The 15,765-nt window shown below is 38.6% G+C and overlaps 1 protein-coding gene across 1 annotated transcript; it reads right to left on the reverse strand.

Annotated features, from left to right (window-relative positions):
* Nucleotides 1-11,531: 11,531 nt before the first annotated feature.
* On the reverse strand, nucleotides 11,532-15,174 carry LOC136203269 (probable inactive purple acid phosphatase 28). The gene is made up of 4 exons (XM_065994389.1): nucleotides 14,905-15,174; nucleotides 14,673-14,820; nucleotides 12,825-13,252; nucleotides 11,532-12,219 (listed from the first exon to the last, which is right to left on the reverse strand). Exons 1-4 carry the CDS (start codon nucleotides 15,088-15,090, stop codon nucleotides 11,767-11,769), a joined length of 1,215 nt encoding a protein of 404 aa, XP_065850461.1. The 5' UTR covers nucleotides 15,091-15,174; the 3' UTR covers nucleotides 11,532-11,766.
* Between the last annotated feature and the right edge of the window lie 591 nt (nucleotides 15,175-15,765).

The following is a 15,765-nucleotide window of genomic DNA, read 5'->3' on the forward strand; positions in this document are numbered from 1 at the left end:
CAGAAGAACATGTATTGACCTTGTTAAACCGGTTGATGGAGCGTATGGATGTGATTGAGGAGAATCATAGAGTTGCTTTAGAAGCACGCAACGTCGAAGAACAAAATCGACATGATAATTGGGATAGACGAGTTTGGCAACACGAGGGACAAGATAGAGAAGACAGAGGTTTGGGAATGTGAAGCTAAAGATTCCTTCATTCAACGGTAAGGATGATCCTGAATCTTACCTAGAATGGGAGAAAAGAATTGAACTCCTATTTAACTGTCATAATTATTCTGAGGAGAAGAAAGTGAGGGCAGCAATGATTGAGTTCACAGACTATGCATTAGTTTGGTGAGATCAGCTTGTCACCTCTAGATTTAGAAGCAGAGAGCCACAAATTGACACGCGGGGTGAGATGAAAGCCGTTATGAGGAAGCATTTTGTTCCTAATGATTACTATGATGTCTTATACAGAAAATTGCAATCCTTTTGACAAGGCTCTAAGAGCGTAGATGCTTACTACAAGAAGATGGAAATGGCAATGTTGAGAGCCGATGTAGTGGAAGATCGGAGAGCTACCAAGTCTCGATTTTTTACTGGCTTTAATCGGGACATAGCCAATATTGTCGAATTTCAGCATTGTGTGGATTTGGAAGACATGGTACATGGATCAAAGACAGCAGAACGCCAACTTAAGGAGAGGAAGGAAGCTAAAACCTACAATGGGGGTTCCTCATCTACCAACTCTAATTGGAAAAACCGATGGGGAAGTCAAGAGACGGGAAGCAGAAATCCATCGAAGTTTGATAAACCCACACCTAAGACAAAATCCACTGACAAGAATAAGCAGAAGGTAGAGGAAAAGCCGAGAGCAAGTAAAATTCAATGTTTCAAATGCTTAGGCTTCGGGCACATAGCTTTTGAATGCATGAATAGAAGAGCTATGGTGATGAGAGGAGGTGCAGTGGTCATTGATAGTGAGAGTGAGTGTGAGGTAGATGAAGATGAAGGGGAGTTTGATTCTGATAGGCGGATGACTACACTAAAGCCGAAAGAGGAGAATCACTAGTCATCTTATGACTATTGAGTGCTCAGATGAAGATTGCCGAGGACAAGAAACAACGGGAAAATATTTTCCACACTCGATGTCCCGTGCAAAGCAAGGTATGTAGTGTGATTATTGATAGTGGTAGTTGTGCTAATGTAGCTAGTACTACTTTGGTAGAGAAGTTAGGATTTCCAGTAACAAAGCACCCACAACCTTAAAAATTGCAATGGTTAAATGATTGTGGGGAAATAAGGGTTAATAAGTAAGTTTTAGTGTCACTCAAGATTGGGCAATACCAAGATGATTTGCTTTGTGATGTAGTTCCTATGCAAGCCGGTCATATTTTGCTAGGTAGACCATGGCAGTTTGATAAAAATGCTATGCATTTAGGGAGAAAGAATCAATATGGTTTTATGCATGATGGAAGGAAAATTATTCTAGCTCCCTTGACACCAAAAGAGGTTTATGAGGACCAAATTAAGCTCAAAGACCGCAGTGGGGCTGTTTCTAATAAGGCATCTGAGTCCTTTGATAAACAGAGAGATTTGAGAGAAAATCATGATCAAAAGAGTGATGGTAAGGGGGACTTGGGGAGAGAAAAGCCAAATCTGAAAAAAAAAGATAATTGATATTGATGTGGACAAGGAGCGAGAGAGTCGAGGTAAAAATAGTTCTGAAGTATAAAAGGAGAGGGGCCATATGCAAAAGGAGAGTCAAGAGAGAATAACAGTGTGGGGTGGAGTAAGGTCAATTTCTTTGCAAAATCCAGTGAGGTTAAGTATGCTCTTTCTATCAATAAGCATGTGTTATTACTTATTTATAAAGACGCGTATGTAAGTCAAGCTGACAATGTCCTGCTTAGTTCTTGTGTTTTCTCTTTTGCATGATTACCAATATGTGTTGCCTGAAGACTTGCCTAAAGGGTTGCCACCTATTCGAGGCATCGAACACCAGATTGACTTAGTACCTGGATCAGTTATCCCTAACCGTCCAGCTTACCGGTGTAATCCTGAGGAGACTAAGTAATTACAACACCAAGTGGAAGAGTTGTTTGCTAAGGGATATGTGAGAGAGTCGATGAGTCCATGTGTTGTTCCTGTGCTTTTTGTGCCTAAGAAAGACGAGAGCTATAGAATGTGTGTTGATTGTCGAGCTGTCAACAACATAATGGTAAAGTATTGGCATCCTATCCCTAGGTTAGATTATATGTTGGATGAATTACATGGAGCTATAGTGTTTAGTAAGATAGATTTAAAAGGCGGATACCATCAAATTAGAATGAGAGAAGGGGGTGAATGGAAAACTGCTTTTAAAACTAAACACGGTTTGTATGAATGGCTCGTTATGCCTTTTTGGTCTAACTAATGCACCATCCAATTTTATGCGGTTAATGAATCATGTGTTGCGTGCATTTATAGGCAAGTTTGTGGTAGTTTACTTTGATGACATATTGGTGTATAGTAATTCATTAGAAGAGCATATAGGTCACTTGAAAAGTGTATTTGATGTGCTTAGAAAGGAAAACTTGTATGCTAACATATCTAAGTGTTCTTTTTGCACGGATCGAATTGTTTTTCTTGGTTATATTGTGACTAATAAGGGAATTGAAGTAGATGAGGAAAAGGTAAGGGCAATTCATGATTGGCCTGCACCTAGTAATGTGTCTGAGGTCCGAAGCTTTCATGGCTTAGCATCAGTTTACAGACGATTCATGAGGGACTTTAGCTGCTCCCCTCACAGAGGTGATTAAAAAAACAGTTGGATTTTCATGGGGGGTAGCACAGGAGAATGCTTTTAATATTCTGAAAGATAAATTATGTTCTGCTCCTGTCCTTGCATTACCTAACTGGGAGATTAAATGCGATGCCTCCTGCATAGGTATTGGTGCTGTTTTGATGCAAGATAAACGACCGATCGCTTTCTTTAGTGAAAAGCTGAGTGGGGCTGCACTTAATTACCCCACATATGACAAAGAGCCCCAAAGAGTTTGTCATTCATTCTGACCATGAGTCCCTGAAGCATGTCAAGGGACAAGGGAAATTAAACAGGCAGCATGCTCGATGGATGGAATTCATTGAGACTTTTCCTTATACCATGCAGTACAAGCAAGGTAAGGAAAATATGGTGGCCGATGCACTATCGCGCTGGTATGTTCTCTTAACTTCATTAACTACTAAGCTCTTAGGATTTGAACATCTTAAAGAGTTGTATCATGGTGATGTTGATTTTGGTGACATTTACTCTTTGTGTGGTAAGTCTGATGTGGACAAGTTCTATATACTTGATGGATTTTTGTTTCGTGAGAATAGACTTTGTGTCCCACAATGCTCACAGTGGTGGTTTAATGGGGCATTTTGGGGTTAGAAAAACTTTAGATATTCTGCATGAACATTTCTTTTGGCCAAAATGCGTAGGGATGTCAATAGGTTTTGTCTAGGTGCATCACTTGTAAAAAGGCCAAGTCTAAGGTTTTGTCTCAAGGTCTTTACACACCATTACCTATACCTACGGAACCCTGGGTAGATATCTCCATGGATTTTATTGTAAGGTTACGTAGGACAAAGAAAGGTCACGATTCTATCTTTATCGTAGTTGATAGGTTTAGTAAGATGGCACATTTCATTCATTGTCATAAAACCGATGATGCTACTAATGTTGCAGATCTTTTCTTTCATGAGGTTGTTAAGTTACATGGAGTCCCTAAGACTATAGTATCCGATCAGGATGCCAAGTTTTTGAGTCATTTTTGGCGTGTTTTATAGAGTCGATTGGGTACTAAGATTTTATACTCTACTGCTTGTCATCCCCAGACGGATGGACAGACTGAGGTTGTTAACCGAACCCTTAGTCAAATTTTACGCACGGTAGTCGGTAAAAATCTTAAGAGTTGGGAAGAGTATTTGCCTATGGTTGAATTTGCATATAATCGTAGCATTCATTCATTTACTTTGTTTTCGCCATTTGAGATTGTTTATAGACTTAACCCTCTTACTCCTATGGATTTGTTACCTTTACCTGTGGATGCGAGGTCTAGTATAGATGGCGTTGAAAAGGCTGAGTTAGTGCAATCCATTCATGAGAAGGTTCGCAAGCATATTGAAGAGAAGAATCGACGGGTTGCTTCAAAAGTGAATCGACATCGTAACGAGTTATGTTTGCTCCCGGTGATTTAGTGTGGGTGCATTTTCAAAAGGAGCGATTTCCTGGACTCTGTAAAAATAAGATGCAACCTCGAGGCGATGGACCATTTCGAGTTTTGGAGCGAGTGAATGATAATGCCTACAAGATTGACCTACCTGGTGATTATAATGTTTCTGCTACTTTTAATGTTTCTGATCTATCCTTCTATGATGCAGATACTGATTCGAGGTCAAATCCTCTTGAGGAGGGAGGGAATGATGAAAATGGAAATCAGAGTTCAAACTTGGGATCTCACATCACTCAATTAAAGCTTCCCGATGGACCCGTTACCCGAGCAAGAGCAAAACAGATCGAAGAGGAGCTTCAATCATATATGGTCCAAGTGATGGACGTCGCGGATAAAAGTAGAGTTTCTGAAATTAATGGTCCATTAATCGTCGTATCTCTTTCAAGTTACATGGGATGTGAATACGGAGGTCAATTGGAGCATTCAGATTCATATGAGAATGTTTAAGATTGATTGGCTTTGTTCTCAAGGATCTAATAACAATTTCAGAAGTTTTCCTAAGGGGTGGGCACGGCTTAGACGACTTTGGCTTCTGTTTCTCCATAACAAAAGTGGCATGGAATTGACGTGGGCACGGTCTAGCAGACTTTGCCTTCTGCCCAATGATGAACAAATGGAATTCGTGACATCTCTTTAGCCGTGGGCACGGCTTAACAGACTTTGCCTTCTGCCTACTCCCAAGCAAAGTGGCGTGGGATTCGTGAATTCCATAACTCCATACAACATTATTTACATTTATGTCATTAGTTAATATTTGATTGTTTAATTAATTTAGTTACTAACTAGTCCTTAAGTGGTGAATTGTTTTACTTATTTTGTAAGGACAATTACGTCCACTTTTAGTTGAGTTAATTAGGTATTTAAGCTTAGTTTCTTTTAGTTTGTACGACAGACATCGATTATCATTAAAAATTGAAGTTCAGAATTTCTTCTCTTGAGATTCAAGCGAGGGTTTCTCTTGTATTATTTGGGGCACTACAACTGAACAATTCAGAATCGAATCCTTGTTAGTTAGACTAGGGATTGGGTCTTTGCAACTTCGTTTTGCAGGGGTTTTCTTCCGTCTCAATTTATCATTCGGATTTTATTCTTGGTTGTTGGAGATTGAGATTGGGTCTTTGCAACTCCATTTTACAAAGGTTCTTTTCTATCCAACCCTGATTCACTAGCTTTCTTGGGGATCAAATCTGGTTGTTGGGTTTTCGAGGCACCATTCCTCGTGGGTTCGCATCAGTTGTTCCCAGCTATCTATTGATCATGTAGCAACGGATTGAAACAAATCATACACTGGCCCTTTTAGAGTGGTATAAAATATTTTGCAGATAATTCTGTTATTGGAACCATAAATATCCATCAACTACTTGTATTGTCTTGCTTCAGGATTATTTTATCCTCTGTATTGGGGCAAGTTGGGGCTTTGAACCTTATGTCTGCCTCATATCTCAAGATCCGTGATGTAAATGGTGAATCCCTATTGATAGGATGGGCGTACCTTTCCGTATTGTTATCTCGCATGTTCAAGGCGACTTGCACACGTCTTTTAATCTCAGCATCCATGTATTCGTTGCCAAATCGTGGTGGTGAAATTGGTTCTTGGTCTTTATTTCACTCATGTTGAGGTTCCGGTTGAGGCCTCGGATGAGAATGGGAACGTTCTCGATTTCGGGCATATCTTAGGCCTGTCACAGGGTCATATGTCCATTCCTGTCTCGGAGCTTCTTCTGGCAGATCATGGAATAATCGCCTTTGTAGAGGGACGGATCTAGACACGGTATGGCTAATCATCGCATCTACACTGTGAATGCAAGGAGGATTCCTACTTCTTGGTTCCATGAAAGCAGAAAGTTGTGCATCTGGCCCAAACACGGTCCTATCTTAGGCCCTTGTGGTGATGGGGCAACTAGGTCATCCCAAAGCCCTAGATTAGTGCTACCTGATCCAAATCATCTTCCATGCCCATGGTGTGGGGTCGGCCTATTGTAGGGCCTCCTACAGGCTGATTTTCCATCATCATTCCTATACGATCACCGGCAGCTTGGCCTAGGTTATTCACAACTAAGGCTTGGACTTCTTTCTAGAAAGAAAGAGATGAAACTTCATGCATTTCTTGAATTATTGGCCTCATTGGAAGAGTGGTGATTCCAATAGAGAGTGGAATGGTGGTTCCAATGGTGGGAGGGTTTGGTCCCTCCGACGTCATCGTGTTCGTGGTGTAAATATAAAGTTCAGAGATCCACGTTCACCGCACCAATTGATAATTTGTGAAAAATTCCTTGATCGGAGTCCTTCCCTATGAGGCGCCGTTGGGTTCGGCCGGGGACACTCCAATACTTAAGTTAGTAATTGTTTGAGAATAAACTATAAGCACAAAAGTAAGGAATCACCAAGTGCACCTTGAATACCTCCATATGGGGGTATTTATATGAGATTCCATAACCATCTAGGTGGTAACTTGAACAGCCTTGCATTTAACACCTTTTAATGTATTTAATGATACAACCCTTAAGTTCGACCATTAAGGCTTTAAGTGGGTTGTTGAATGCTACTTGATCATAACCGTTTTCTGGAAAGACGACTCAATGGTAACATGGGCGTATCTGCCCTGAATAGTGGATATAAGCCTTTTATGCCATGTGGGATCCATGTGGCGTACCCATATGGCAAGGGTCCCCATTGAGAGCAACTTCTGACATATGCAATACCTTTAACTTTGGCGGATATTGCTCTACGGCTGGACCTTTATGTCAATTGATCCTTTTATTTATGGATTTTTATGGTTTTACCCTAAGGTAACATTCAGATATTATCAGGGTATTTATTATTTTGCTCCAAGTCGTCATTCTTTCAGAATCATCATGGGTCCTTTTCTACTTGTGTTAATGTGTCAGCTGGGGGATGGTTCTAGGATCTTGTGTTTTGGTGGCTCTTTAATGGTGTTGCCTGGTTAACGTCAAAGACGTTTGATTTGTTTTGAAGTCCTTTGGCTTTCCTGTCCTCCCTTTTTATCTTCCTCTTTCTAGTCATTTCAACCCCCTCATTCTCCTTCATTTGCTGAATCTGCTACGTGTTTTTCTTCTTTCTTCAAGGTTTTCAAACTTCTTGCATTTTCCTTGTTAACTACTATCTGCAAATTTCAGTAATCTCTCCCTCATTTTCTTTACTTTTTTGGCTGTAACTCACAACTCCTGATGAATCCCATCGACGATTGCATACCTTTCAATCGACGGGCCTGAACATTTTCTTTGGGTCCGTTTTTTATTCTCCAGTTCCCGTGTGCAGGTTCTAACATGAGTACTGTGTGGCTCAACTTGTTATCTCACCAATTGGCTGCTAAGAAACATGTTGATGAGGAGGCTGAAGCTGCTGCTAGTTTAGCTGAAACAGAGGCAACCACTCGTACTGTGGGTGGACCAGTTTCTCGGGATATTCCTTCCTCCCCTTCTTTCCACTAGCTCTAGTAGCTCCTTGAAGGGCGCAGGAAACACCTCATCAGGTAACTTTGATTCCTTCTCCTACCCTACTCTACACTATTGTTTGGTATGTCTTGTGATGCTATCTTTACCCTTTGTACAACCACCCCTTTGATTGCTAGGGCCTCTGGTCTAAATTCCGAACCTTTAGTAGTCGTTCCCATTTCATGTGGTGGTCCTCTTAAATCAAAGTCTACCGTTTCATTGGGAAAAAATGAAACGTCCAGTACTTTAGATGGAGATACCAAATCTATGGTCGCTTTGGAAGAGAAGAATCGTAACTTCACGAAAGGGAATGCCCCATAAATGGGCTCTAGGGATAGTTATCTTCAAGAGGAAAAATGGTTCAATGGCTCAGTAAAATTGCCACATTGCCACACATCCCCCGGCCTACCCCCGGCCTAAAATGAAGATTTGCATGATGGGAGATGCTCAACATGTAGAGGATATTGCTGCTAAAGTCTTGGTTATTGTGCCTTTTGATTCTATGGGAGATAATTATATAGGAGTTTTTTCAAAAGAAAGAGCTTTCAAGCCTGCCGAAGGAGCTATTACTTCCTCCAAGATGGGACAGGAAGTTATTTTCAATGTTATCGAACTCGGATCGGACCGACCGGTCCGACCGATTCAATCGAAAACCAGTGAAAGGTCCGATCCGAGTTGCACTGGTTTGTTGGATCTCCAACAAATCAATGGGAATCGGGGTTAGATCGGCGCCCGGAGGTCATACCAGGAACCGATGCAACCCCATTTTTTTTGGCAATTCATTAAAAAAAATTAAAATTAAAAATCTTGGTTAATAACTGCACCATCATGCCGCAACAATAAATAATGACGCAGACAGCAGTTTTTACCGTCAACTTACTATCTTCATTCTTTGAGGCATTACTTTATTTATAACACCCACTGTGGACTCCTTAGCCTTATATTTCCGATGTGGGATACTTGGTTTTATGCCAAACTTCTTTTCAAACGTTATCATATATTATTCCCACTATAACCTCCAACTTTCCTCATACATTATTCTCACTTATAGCCTTAAAACTTCTTATTATTCACTTTCTTATTATCCCCACTATACTCTTTGAATATTATTATATATTATAATAGTTAACACCTTTGTTACAAAATGTTTACAAGTCATGCCATGTTGATATATATTTATAAAAATAATATATAATTAATATACATTTTTTAAAAATAATTTCAAATTAATGTTATTTATATATTTAGTATATAAATATTATTTATTTATTTATTACATCATTCGGTCTGACCAATCCGAGCCATTCAATCTGACCAAGTGACCTGTAACCCAGTTATAAATCCGGTTTAATATCCGGTCTAGTTCTCATAACATTGGTTATTTTGAGGAAGAATCCTCTTTAAACGGCACACAAATTCCTAAAGGTGAGACTTTACCAAGTGCTAGCACACAGCTCGAGGTTAAGCGAGGTGCTTTAGTCGCCTTCCCTCCTTCTACCAAAAAGGTCAGATTGGCCACCGAAGGTAAAAATCCTCCACCTTCTCCCACTGCATTGGTTCCCACTCTTTGTTATGCTACTGTTGTTCCTTTGTTTAAGGAAGGATTTTCCAGGTTGTTTCATGGAGGGGCTCTCTCACCTCCTGCTGAGGCCCCTCTAACTCCCAAAGCTATGAATCAATTTATCCAGTTTAGCTTGTACAACATAAGATTTTGTGCTTGTTGTTTTTGTTTTTATGTTTCTTTGTTTCGCCGATCTTTTGTGTTCAACTGCTTTTTCTTTGTTCAACTCTAGTTGGCTAGGTACCCTTCAGGTCCTCGTTTGGAATATCCCCGAATTGTAGAATCACTATGTCAATTGATGCGAATTTCTTTAGAAACTGATTTGTTTGCCCAAGCAAGTGATCAGGAAATGATGGAGCTAAACAACATCCAACAATCCCACATTTGGCTGTTTTTTCTTTTGCATCGCGCTTTGTACTACTTGCTGAGTCATCGGTCTTATTATTTTCTCCTTTATGTGTAGGCTATGTCCTCGAGCGCTGAGGTTGGAGAACGCCTCAAGGACACTCTTCATCTAGTGGAGCTGTTAGAAGCAATGCATCAAATTTCCCTTAGTTTCCAAACGGAAATTGATCCGAAGAAACCTCACGAGCTTCTAGCTCTTCGGGAAGGGGAAATTGCGGCTCTTGAACATGATATGAGGAAAAAAGACCAACAGATTGCTTCAGTTTAAGCTACTTTGAAGTTGACCTTGCTGTGGTCCAAATGGCTTGGGCGTAGGCTGAGGATAAGGCGTGTGTCATTTAAGCTTCTCGTCTTCGTTAGGAGGAAGAGATGAAGGTTGATATAACAGCTGCTAACGCCCGACTAAGATGATCTGAAGCTCAAAGTGAAAGGTTCCAAGAGGAACGTGACAAGGCTGAGTCTAGGTTGGTGCTTTAGATTGGGCGCTTTACACTATTCGGGCAGACTCCACCGAAGCTAACATATGATTTTCTGCTCAGTTTGCCGAGTCTAATGAAAAGTGGTTAAAATATGCTGAAGACTTGTGAGAGGACCATGTTGAGAACCAGAGGTTCAGGAGCTTTTATGAGAAGCAAGTTGTGGATGTTTCCTAGTTGAAGAGCAAATTGTCCACCAAGAAAATGCTTCATTTGAAGGTGTGGGAGACCCGTGATATTAGTTTCATGAAAATGAATCGTTATTTGGTGAAGCTTTTGAGGGCAATAAGAGAAAGATATTCGGATGCCGATATGGACTACTGGGTGAATGTGGATCATTTAGTCTGATATCAGTACTCTAATGCTTTAGAGCATCTCCAACAGCCTTTTAATTTGACTCGTAAGTTAAAATTTTGAGGGGAGAGAGTTAAAAATCAGCTCCAACAGCCTCTAAGTGGCTCTTCAAATCACCTGTTTGGTACGATGTAATGCAATGTAATGTAATTAATATTGTAATGTAATTAAAGTTGTAATGTAATGGAATGTAATAGTGATTCCATTACAACGTTTGGTTGACAAATTTTAAAAAAAATTGGTGAAATGTAATGACTATTACAATATTTATGTTTGTTTTGTCAAATATAGTTAAGAACTTCAATTATTCTCAAATTTTCATATGCATGTCATATATGATGGTTAAGAACTTGTTAGTTTTTGTTTGTTTTTCCCATTTTCCGCGTTTTCATGTTTTTTTGTGTGTGTTTCACGTTTTTAGTTTTCCATGTTTTTGTCATTTTTCCGTTTCTACATTTTCACGTTTTCCCAATCTTTTGCGTTTTTCTCATTTTTTCTATTTTTCGTGTTTTTTCCGTTTTCACCTTTTCGCCGATCTTTCGCATTTTTCATGTTTTTCTCATTTTATGTTTTACCTTTTAATAAGAATTTTGGATAATAAATAAAAATATATATATTAGAGCTAGTCGTAATGGAAATTCATACCTATTTTTTTTATGTAATCCTCATTATATGAATTTGTAAAGAAAAATTGAGTGATGCAACTCTAATTCCATTACGACAAAAACAATGTAACTAATCCAAACATGGTAATGAGCATCTATTGTAATAAGCATTCAATTACAACGTTCATGGGGTCTAAGAACTTCTACATCCTCTCTATTAATAGAGAGTATATAAAGTATATTGTTGGAAATGATATATCTTAACTTTTAAATCACGAGTCAATTATTTATATTATTTTTAAAAAGTGCACTAAAAATCTGTTAGAGATGCTCTTAAAACTTTTTTTTTAAATGAATCCCATTAATCAATTCAACCTATTCACCCCAATTAAAATCCACTACATACATTAAGACTCGAATTTGAAATCCAGATGTCCTTACAGCTCAAGCCAATTGTAATTTATTTCAATACAAGGTACATAAAACTCACAAATATAGAAATGTTACATATATACCTTAAATTATGAATAACATAAGTAATTAGTATGATACAACATTAATATAGCACAAATAATACACAAATATAGCACAGTACAAGTTGCGCGAAGCATGGCGTGCAACTGCGCAAGAGATTTCACATTGATACATGAGGCAATGGTACAAGGAGTTCTACACTTCCCACAAGACCTGCTCATCAATCTTGCTCAACTTTTCGTCATCCAGACGCTTCCAGGTTCGAATTCTAGTCACTCCATTCCACGAATTCGTATCCTTCCCAAGTTCTGCTAATACGACCCTTGCTCTTCGTTCCCATCCAGCTTTTCCGTACGCGTGGTATCCAAAGCCTCCACCATAACAAAACCATATGCCATCTAATTTACCACAAAAGTCATTGTTGTGGTCATGCCCCATAAACACTGCTTTCATATCTCCCATAGATACAAAGGTCTGTAAGACTCCTGAGTACACTTTCGAACAGGCCACAGTTTCATCAAAATGGCCTATAACCTTGTGATAGTATAGCTGCCGAATTTCTGGGATTGGGATATGGAAAAATGCCAGTGAGGGCGGCACAGATGACGGTGATGCCTCAGTCAAGTGACCGAGATCTTGCTTTTGGTCCTGTTAGTTTGTGACCTGCAGCATGTTAATGAAATCTAAATCTAGGCAACAACCACAAGAACACATCCATGTCTAATTTGACAGGCACATATATCCATTGAACATAACTATATAAGTAGTCGTGGTTTTATCATAGATATTTTCATTTTCATTTTCATTATTTACACTACCAAGTTACTATTATGCTCTAACTATGTTGCACGAAACCGGATACCCGTTATTTTTAAAAAGATATAGATAGGAAATGGAAAAGAAACTGAAACGGATCTAGATACGGATATGAAATGTGGAAACACGGAAACGCTAATGAAGAAGAGTTTCCCTACAACATAGTGGTCTAAAAATCATATTCATCAATTTGATCAAGTATTCCAATCATGTAAAATAAAAGATAGAAGACCTTCACACGGTGAATCAGCTCTATGAGCGGAATACAAAAATTAGGTTGTTTCCTCAGTTTTTTTTTTTTTTTTCTCAAATTTGGTTAGATCAGTAGGGGTGAACATGGGATGTATGAGATATGCAACATTGGGTAAGCAATGAGTTGAGCATAGAAATAAAAAAACCAGATAATAGTTTCATCAGTATTCTTTATTTTTAAGTACCTGATATCCCTTAGAAACACCATGAAGCCAACGAAGTTGAGATTCCTTAATCCATCCATATGTTCTACGTCCCTGAAAAACCTCTGTGGCTCCACTGTCAAGAAAGAAAAGATTTAGGACACTGTGGTTAGCCAAAACAGAACCTGCAGCTCCGTGAACCCTCAAATCGTAATTCCCAAAGCCATCAATGTCTGTTATCATCTTTCCTTTGACAGTATCAGAGTGAACTTCAGCAGATGGATTGGTTTGTGATACTGAATAATCCATCAAGGAGATGAAAGACATCAGTTCTTCGCGGTTCATTGTAGATTCATGGTCATGATTTCCTAAGACTGCTGCCCACGGAATTCCGGATTCCATGGCAGGACCAAAGGCGCGAAGTAAAGACTCAGCAGCATCAGTAGTGCTTGTCCCAAATATGTTATCTCCTAGTTTCAGGAAATAATATTGATTAGTAACTTGGATGCAAAAAGAGAAGTGAGAGAGAGAGTGGGTTAGGATAAATTCACATCCTTCAAGACTGATAATCACTCAGCTTCAATAAAGATAAGTCTATAACTTTCATCAGTTAAAAGAAGCTGACTACTTATTTTAAGCATTTCAAACAGAGTCTACTTGATTTACTAATGATATATTAAAGGGTAAATTCCAAAAAAAAAAACCCTCTGTTGTTACACTTTTTTGTCAAAATTGCATGCCTATGGTTTTTTTGTTCAAACGGGGACTGAGTTTTCTTTGGCGACTAGAAGATGACTGAAGTTTTTCCATTGCTAAAAAATGATCTTTTTTTTAAATGACCGTTGACAATCTTAAAATTGAAAAGTTCTAAGAATTGATGATATTCTAAGCAACTTTAATTCTTCAACTTTTTAGTTTTGGAGTCATTTAGGTGTTGTTTGGTGAGGAGAGAAATTGAATGTTTAGAGAGAGCAAGCTCCGAAAATGATGATTCTGGAAAATAAAAAATTTGGTTCCATAGTAAATGTGTTACTAAACAACTTTAATTCTTGGAATTTTCCATTTTGAGATCGTTAATGGTCATCATTTTTTATAATGTCAAACTAAAAGATCTTTATTTTTAGTAAAGCCAAAAACCACAGTCGCCAGTTGGAGAAAAAAAAAAGCAGGCGCATGCAATTGATAAAAGGTGTAAGACAGAAGTTTCTTTTTGAATTTACCCTATATTAAATTAATGCAGCATTATAAAACAGAATGAAATTGGTAACAAGCAAAAAAGAGGCTTCCATTTGTTCTTTTTACAGTCTTCAGTGATTATATCCTCTTAATATACGTAATGAGGCAGGCAGTCCAAAAAAAAAAAAAAAAAATCGCCAATCTGACCAAGTAATACAGCTGCATTTCTAAAAAAGTGTTATTACTAAATCAAGCTGGATGCCAAATGGTAGATTGGCCAAGTAATACAGCTACATTTCTAAAAAAGTGTTATTACTAAATCAAGCCTGGACGCCAAATGGTGTGGCTTCATTTCCAAGGATCTTAACTGATAGAGCTTAAATAAAGGGCTAATTTTTTGGAATCTTGACCACACGCCTATTTTTAGAGCTTATCCAAGAACAAAATCAGAGAAAGTATCAAAATGCCAAACATTCCAGTGATTACATAAATCAGCAGCCTCATGCTATGTAGCCATTATAATAAATCTCTAAAAGGAAGGGCCAGAAAATGTTAGGACCAGTGTAAACCACTTCTATCAAAAAGCCTCTCACTAACTTCCCTTGATTCCCTCAATTGTTTCAGTATCTATTGAAAAATTTATATCTCAACAGAACAGAAACATCCACCAACTGTAACTACTACAAAGTGCAGACAAAACAAAAAGAAAATTACCAGTGAAAGCAATGAAATCAGGTTTCTCCGATCGAATCATCCTGTGAAGAAATCGAGTGGTGTTGAGATCGGAGCAGAAATCAAATTCAGAGGGTAACACATCTCTGCAGCGAGTCACAGCTCCAGTTCCGTAATGCATATCAGCCACCTAGTTCATATTCAATCAAAGGACTTGCAAAGCCAACCATATCTGAAAAGAAATTAAAGGAAAAAGTTTGAAATAGAGGAAAACCTGAAGGATTTTGAAAGTGCCATCGTCGCGAAAGCGGAGAGGTCCATCACGAGATCTCTTGAGAAGAGGTTTATGGTAACCTACGATTAATTTGATTGCGATACGAGTATGGAGAGAGTATAGAAGTGAGAGAATTATAGTGAGATAAAGAAGAGAGAATCCCCATTTGACTTCTCTTGATTCCATTAACCCTTACCTAACCGTTTTTCCTTCCGATTTTCATGGCAGAAAAGGAGTTCCATTCTTTGGGCCTTGTTGGATGGGTTGTCTGTATGATACGGTAAGGTAAGGTAAGTCAAGTCAACTATGGTAATGTCTAGGAAATATGTTGTTGTGTGGTAAAAAGAAGAACTTAAAGATAAGTGATAATTTAACAATTCTAGGGAGCATTTATTTTAGATGGTTCAATTCAATTACATCCAAATTTTACCATGTTGAAGAGCTGAATTCTAAAAAGAAGAACTAGGTTATTAACGAGTATTTTGTTGATTAAAAAAAACGAGTATTTTGTTAAGACGTCAACAACCATATTGACTTATCGTCTTACGAACACCACTTTAATCCTCGAACAGTGCATAGCCAGGGCTCGACAAACAGTCACAGCCCGTCCAAGATCGGAAATATCAACACATGAAGAGTGAAACAAGTCTGGTTCACCTCTTGACTGGTTTCTTGGTCTTTTTAATGCATTATTATTAGTAGAACAAATGCCTATTGGAGGCGAAAATATCTTTCCTTTAATTATTTGAAGTTGTGCACATTCAGTTAGTTGCTAGCCAACTGATGAGAGGGGGAGCCACCCCTTCCCCTAAGCCTAAAAATATGTGGGTAGCGGAGAAGGAAAGCTCACACCTTCCTCCT

Source organism: Euphorbia lathyris, chromosome 8, assembly GCF_963576675.1.
Source record: "Euphorbia lathyris chromosome 8, ddEupLath1.1, whole genome shotgun sequence".
NCBI lineage: Eukaryota > Viridiplantae > Streptophyta > Magnoliopsida > Malpighiales > Euphorbiaceae > Euphorbia > Euphorbia lathyris.

What these genes read in the sequence shown, in the direction of transcription:
- LOC136203269 (XM_065994389.1), bottom strand. Translation starts at nt 15,090, where the DNA reads ATGGAATCAAGAGAAGTCAAATGGGGATTCTCTCTTCTTTATCTCACT. An exon ending in GCACTTTCAAAATCCTTCAG is followed by an intron (nt 14,821 to 14,904) that starts GTTTTCCTCTAT and finishes AATATGAACTAG; the next exon opens with GTGGCTGATATGCATTACGG. An exon ending in TGATTTCATTGCTTTCACTG is followed by an intron (nt 13,253 to 14,672) that starts GTAATTTTCTTT and finishes TCCTGAAACTAG; the next exon opens with GAGATAACATATTTGGGACA.